Below are 7253 nucleotides of genomic sequence, written 5' to 3'. Positions count from 1 at the left end.
GGGGAAGGGGAAGACCACGGTCCGGGGGGAAGGGGAAGACCACGGTCCGGGGGGAAGGGGAAGACCACGGTCCGGGGGGAAGCGTAACCCCACGGTCCTGGGTGAAGGTAACCCTACGGTCCTGGGTGAAGGGGAAGACCAGAAGGCAGGAGGAATCTGGGCCGGAGTGTGGATGAAGGCTGCCACTAGGGCTGGCCCCATACCCTGAGCTGTCTGTGGAATGTGCTGTGCATGACACTCTAGTCCACTGACAACGTCATGAGAGTCATTGTCTACACTGTCTGTAAAACACGCTGTTATTTTTGCCCAAGGAAATATTCCTAAGAGTGCTTGTCTGTGCCATCCTACAACAGGCACATGCTGCTGTGAGCATTGACTGTGAACGACCCGAGATCACTGACCACCTCAGGATAACACCTTCCTCACAATGCCCTGTAACAAAGCCTGCTATGGTCTTACCCATCCAAATCAAAACACGCTAGTCAAGAAAGGACTGATCTATGAACAGCTCAGGAGCAACAATTAGCAAACTAAGTGTTGTCTTTCCAATTAAAATTACGACTTAGGTGGTGGGAAAAAGAGAGGGACATTAGTATATTCTAAAAGACAACCAGGGTGACGAAGGTGAGAGAACACAGTGGGCTTTGCTGGTTCCTGACCCAGAGTTTGAACTGACACGGCACGTTTACAATTTAACTCCTCACAGGAGGGGAGCTCCTACCTGTGGCCAGGTACATGATGTGGACGAGCAGGTCCCTGCCCTGCACCACGTCCACGGCGACGTGGGACAAGCGACTGTTGTCCTCCATGAAGGCAGGGACCGCAGACACGGGCTGTACCACCTCATGCATCAGGATGAACTTCTGGGCGTCCTGCAGGTTCCTCTCGGTCAGGTTCACGTACAGACCCTGGTCCACGGTGCCGCACTGCAAGGGGAGAGAGGGTCATGGAACCACCCACCGCGACACCCACTGCCACGTGGCCAGCCCAGCCAGAGGATGACCAGAAACCCAACAATGCACACACATACTGAAGTGTGCACAGGGGTTTGCTTCCCATTGTCCCCAAGTCTCCAACCTGGGAGTCCCTCCCATTTCAGACTTGAACTCATCGTACTTGAAGGGTATCCCGTCATCCTAAAGAGAAATGAACAGAAGTGAAAACATAGAGAGTGGAAGTCATCGCTGTCTTTGATTTGAACAGCACAGGGGCTCCTTGGCTTACTTTAAGTCACTGGGCGCTGTCTGGTGCAGTGCATGCTATTACATGTCTGATAAATCAGGTACCCAAATCGAGAGTGCAGCAATCTAGAACGCTCTATAGATTTACAGTCAAGCAGCGCACAACATCCATTCTGGCAGTACACGACCGCGTAGACGTCTGTGGTCCCAGATAGCTTTGCTAAGTATACACAGGCAGTCCCCGGGTTACGAATGAGATCTGTTCCTAAGTCTGTCTTTAACTCGAGTTTGTAGGTAGGTCGGAACACGTACACGGGGTTCCTATTTACCGTCAGTTAGTCAAACGTTTGTCTTAGTACAGAGTGTATCTTCTACCTTTCTAGGCATATAAAACACTTAGGAAGCACTTCCAAACCACGCATTGTTTACATCGGTGTCACAAAGCAGCGCCTGCGTGTGTTATTACGAACCATTGGATTTAACTCCAATTTTTAATATAATAGGCTTTGCGGCAGCCAGTTCTTCAGGAAGAGTTGTCTGAAGGTTGGGCGTTCGTAACCCAGGGGCTGCCTAAACACGGTGTTCGCACAACGTTCCAATCACACAACGCCCTGTTTCACAGAACGTCTCGTGGATGTTACGTGATGCGTGAATGTATTACTCTTGCTGTTGGAGCAATGGGCTTATTAGCGAAATGTGGATCCCAGGGAGAGAGAAGTTTGCCGTTTGCATCGGCAAAGCATGTAATACCATTGTAACATCACTCACACGGGCTATATAAAAACTATACCGGCCTCTTGGCTTTGTGCTGGGATTCCAAGTTAGATGAACTAGAAAGCATACTGAGAGTCTGCAAGTCTGAGAAAGAGCATGGCAGCTTTGCAGGAAAAGAGGGACAGAGAGGGGGGAGAGGGAGGGAGGGAGAGGAGGAAAAAGAAAAGAGTAGGGAAGATGGAACGGAGAAGGTGGGGAAGGAAGGAGAAGGGGGATTCTCTGACAGGAAATCTGAAGACGGATCTTGGCTACAGGGAAAATCAGGCCTGGAGATTGCTGAGCACGAGATTCAGAGCTGGGCTGTGGCGGGGCTGGCAGGCTTCATGGATGATGATCTCCGACAAGGAGGGCAGAGAGAGGCGGAGGGAAGAAAGTAAAGCTTCCTCACGGCGGAGGACCGAATCACACAACCCCACCAACTTCCCTATTTCTTTTCATAAACTGTAAATCCTGGTACAAATGAGAACTGATGCTCAGCAGAACCTCATCAAAGCAGGAGTGATGTAAATGAGTTTCCCTGCCCACGCCAGCCGAGAGCGCCATTTGTAACGTGTCATCTAACAGTGCTTGGTTTTATAGGTGAGAGGTGGACAAGTGTGAAAATGGAAAGTGCTATTTGAAAGAGGTGATATTTTTGTACCATTTGGGAAAATGCCCTACTTGTTGTAAAATGACGGGCCGGTTGTAGAATTGCGGGATCTCGAGCTAAGTGGATTTTACAGGCTTGCCTGGTGCTCCGTTGAATGTCACATCCAGGGACGTCCCTGTGACTCCTGTGTGGAATCAGGGCAGTGTTCCACCTCAGCTCTGCCACCTGGGAGGCAGGTGGCCCAGGGGAGACACCACCTCTCAGCCTCTGCCTCTTCACCTGGAAAAACGGCTGCACAAATACTCTGCTTCCTTCACAGGCTGAGTGAGACCGCCGAGAAAATGGGGAGAGGCTGGAAATAACGAGAAGAACTCGTGCATGCCAAGGTCAGCAGGAGAGCCCGCCTGGTCCAGAGAAGCCTTCAGCAAAGGCTAATGCATCTGTCTGCAGCAGGACAGCCCGCCTGGTCCACAGAAGGCTTCAGCAAACGGCCAGCGTGTCCGCCTCCGTGCCGTCCAGTGAACAGGGGACGTGGAAATAATGGAATGAAGGGATCAATGAATGAAGACATGAGCAGCTGTTCCGGGGAGGGCCTGTGCTAGGAGGTGTGACATAACTATCTTATTTCACACAGAGGCTTGAGGACAGCAGTATTGCCTGTCCAAATGTCTGAAAAAGTGGCAATTAGCTCTCCTGGACTTGGTCTGGAGTCCCTGGGTGGTACTGAAAGGTTGGAGGTTCAAGACCACCCAGAGGCACCTTGGAAGAAAGGCCTGACAACCTGCTTCTGAAAAATCAGCCACTGAAAACCCTATGGAGCACAGACCTACTCTGACACGGGTGGGGTTGCCATGAGTCAGAGGCGACTCGACAGCATTGGGTTTGGTTTCGGGCGCGCTCTGGGTCTGTCCAGGTGGGTTCTGGCGCTGAGAGTGGCCTTCCTGGTTTATTCCTCCTGAATTCCACGGCACAAGTGACAATTAGCTCTCTGCCTACTGGGGGGTTATGGGTTTTGTTTCCCATAGAAAGTGTTTTTTAAAACTGACACCAGGAAAATCAGGGGAGAGAGCATAAAAGAGAGACCCTGTCACTGCTTGAAGAACACAGAGACGTGGCGGAGCAGGCGATAAATATAAGGAAGAGTTTCCTGTCGTTTTGGTTATTGTTTGTTAATTGTGATTTCCGTGGAGTATCTTAAAAAATTATGAGATGTCCTGCTAAACCACACTTCCTCTCCTCCTCAACCTGAACCCCGCTCTAGTCCCCGATGAATCAGCAGCTGCTAATGCAGAAGTGGGTCCCTGGGTCGTGCAAACGGTTTACACTTGATTACTAACTGGAAAGGTTGGTGGTTCAAACCTGCCCAGTGGCACCATGGAAGAAAGTCCTGGCAATCTGCTTGCATAAAGATTACAGCCAAGGAAACCCTCTGGAACACATCACGTTGCCATGAGTTGGAATTGACTCGATGGCAATGGGTTTAGCTTTTCGTTTTTTAGTGCATAAGTGCAGCATAAATAGCACTTGTAAGCCAGACACACAAGACTAAGGACCGGAAAGCAGCTCTTCCTCCCAGCTGGTTACAGCAAACCTTTGGGGCTTCGTGGCGTTAGACACTCACCAAACTGCATGCTCTGTCCCAGGTCATAAACTCGAGTGGGTGCTCGGGGACACTGGGGTTAGAGAGCCGGGCACTCCTGCCTGAGACGAGGAGGGGTCTGCAGTGGACTACAAATACATCCAGGCAAAGCTGCTGTGGATTCCATTCTGAGTCACGGCGACCTCACGAGACCAGAGTGGAACTGCTCCACAGGGTTTTCGCTGGCTGAATTTTTGGCAGTACATTGCCAGGCCTTTCTTCTGAGGCACCTCTCAGTGGACTTGAACTGCCAACTTATCTGTTAGTAGCCAAGCACTTAACGATTTGCACCATCCAGCGATCCTTTAAAAAATACACTATAAGTATACTAAATATCTATGTTAGCTAAAAAAATTAGTTCTTCAGGGTTTTACAAAGAATCTTTTTAAAGGGAAAGGGAAATCTGACCTCTAGGGTTTTAAAAAGGTTCTCATAAAGGGGTACATTTCACCCTAAAGCCTGGGGCTGTGACCCTAATACTCCCTAGCATGTTTTCTCCTTTTCAAAATGGGCGACTGAGAGCTTGACATAACTAACGCCATGATGAATCTATAAGTTTTTTTTCCTTTGCCTTCCCCTTTCCGCATACCTTTGTTAATGACTTGGTTTTGCTCTGTCCCGCCACCTGTGGCTTACGACCCCCCCACAGGAAGATTAGAGCCCAGATGTCAGATATGTATATCTTTAGCCCGATAAGGAAATGTCTGGCATGTATCTCTTTAGTACGATACACAGTCTCTCGTAATTACCTTGTAATAAATAATGACCCTTCTGACCTTTGTAAAGATCATATATAAGCTCTAATGTAAAAATGCCTGTCGGGACTCCACAGAGATAGCCTGTGTTGCTGTCAGATCTCTGTTGGTGGACATCTCCTAAATAAGGCTTTCTCACTCTTTCTGACTTGGAGTACGTTTTGTTGGCTCGACTGCTCCGGGGCATGGACTCTATTCGGGTTACAGGACCAAGGTGGGGTTTTGATGCAGAGATGCAGTAAGTGGACTCTTTATTCAGTTAATAACAACACAAATTGTTGGCCATCAAGCCAGCTCTGACTTCCCTGCTTATTTCCCACCCAGCTGTCAGCCCGCCTGGCCCTCAGTATGAATCTTTCTCCAGCACTAAGCTTTCTTAGCAGGAAGGTGACGATGACAAGTATAAACCTCCTTACGCATGCTCCGAGCTCAGAGCTCACGAAGTGTGGATGGATGATGACGCTTCCTCTGAGGGGTTGCCCCAAGGAGAAAAGGAGACAATGTACATAAAGCACCTACGGACACCCTGGAGGCACCCCATCAATGCTCTGGAGAGCCGTCTTCCACAAATACCTTACACAGTAAGCAAAGTGCCTTACTACCAAAACCTAACACATCCCACTGTACTCCCTCCCCCATTCTGCGGATGACAGGGAGACACTAGCTATTTCACGCAGGGACGGCAGTCCATGATATAGATGACGTGTAAACCAGCCAACTTGTTCCCAATCCTGTACTCTTGCAAAAATTACAGTAAGTAAATAAACAACTCCCCCAAAGCAATCAGAATTTAACAGTCCCTGGAGTCCCAGGGTGTAAACAGTTAATGCAGTCAGCTGCTAAACGAAAGGTTGGTGGATCGAGTCCAGCCAGAGGCTCCTTGGAAGACAGGTCTGGTTATCTACTTGCAGAAAACCAGCCATTGAAAACCCTGTGGAGCGCAGTTCTACTCTGACACACATGGGGTCGCCGTGAGTTGGGGCTGACTCAACAGCGACGGGTCTGTTTTGTCTAGTTAAAGTGTAAAATAATTTAACACTCTCCATCCCAGTTTCTCAGAAGTGTGGGGTTTTCTGCGTTGTGGCAGTGACCAGTATTTGAAACCTGGGTACAGGTCCCAGTTCCACCACTGACTAGTTATGGGATCATGCAGATTAACAGTCATTTATTGGGAAAGGAGGGGGCTTTGTTCGGAGGCCCTGGGCTGGAAGCCCAGCTCAGCCACTTGGCCACTACGTTGGCCCTGAGGCTTCGTCCTTCTCTTCAGGTGGAGACCCCTGGCCCACCCCAGAGCTGCTGCCAGCGTGACGGACACCACAGGAAGCATCTCACGTGTGTCTGGAACTCTGTGGTGCTAAAAAACTATGCCCACGAGATAACAATTACGTGAACTTTCTCACAGAAAGTGGACCTCAAGACAAGCCTGCTGATCCAGCCCTCGTGAGGAAACCTTGTCATCTTTGTGGGTTCCAGCTCCTTCCGGACATGGCAGCTGGGAACAGATGCTTACAAAGCCCCCAGAGGCGGAACACCCTGAATTCTGTGATTTATGGATGAATGCCATCCACCCACCCATCGTCCCCCCACCGACTGCCCCATCACGCCCCGTCACCCAACAGGAAATCACGCCACAGCAGGCCATCAGTGCTCTAATTCCCATTGTGCGTCTCTGCCGCTCTGCACCGGGCCCCATTCACGGTCCCCACTCATTAGGGATCACAGAGTCCACCATCCTTAGCACTAATTGCAGCCGGGGTCGCAAAGCCGCTGAGAACGCTGCCCTTTTCCAGGCCGGTCTCCAGCATCCCAGTAGACAAAGGCATCCTGTCTGCCCAGGCGTCCCCGAGGACAAAAGGCCAGCTCTATTTACATCAGCAGGGCTGCGTGTGGGCACCCGGGCCCGAGGGGGCAGGGCCACGCTGTGCTGGGTGCACCGGGATCTGAGTGTGGGGTCCCGGGCCCGAGGGGGCAGGGCCACACTGTGCTGGGTGCACCGGGATCTGAGTGTGGGCACCCGGGCCCGAGGGGGCAGGGCCACGCTGTGCTGGGTGCACCAGGATCTGAGTGTGGGAACCTGGGCCCGAGGGGGCAGGGCCACGCTGTCCTGGGTGCACCGGGATCTGAGTGTGGGGACCCGGGCCCGAGGGGGCAGGGCCACGCTGTCCTGGGTGCACCGGGATCTGAGTGTGGGGTCCCGGGCTCAAGGGGGGCAGGGCCACGCTGTGCTGGGTGCACTGGGATCTGAGTGTGGGCACCCGGGCCCGAGGGGGCAGGGCCACACTGTGCTGGGTGCACTGGGATCTGAGTGTGGGCAC

The 7253-nt window shown here is 51.5% G+C and overlaps 1 protein-coding gene across 1 annotated transcript in view; it reads right to left on the bottom strand.

The window, feature by feature from the left end:
• The window catches only part of SEMA5A (semaphorin 5A), a 332779-nt gene that overhangs the window by 133081 nt on the left and 192445 nt on the right, over positions 1–7253 (bottom strand). Inside the window, exon 9 of the mRNA XM_004380268.1 lies at positions 722–926. Coding sequence (XP_004380325.1) covers positions 722–926 — 205 coding nt within the window. The remainder of the gene's footprint in view (positions 1–721; positions 927–7253) is intronic.

The sequence above is a fragment of the Trichechus manatus genome, unplaced genomic scaffold (genome assembly GCF_000243295.1).
Source record: "Trichechus manatus latirostris isolate Lorelei unplaced genomic scaffold, TriManLat1.0 scaffold00072, whole genome shotgun sequence".
NCBI lineage: Eukaryota > Metazoa > Chordata > Mammalia > Sirenia > Trichechidae > Trichechus > Trichechus manatus.
Note: the sequence above shows the minus strand (reverse complement) of the source record. Positions and strands in the feature narration are given on the sequence as shown.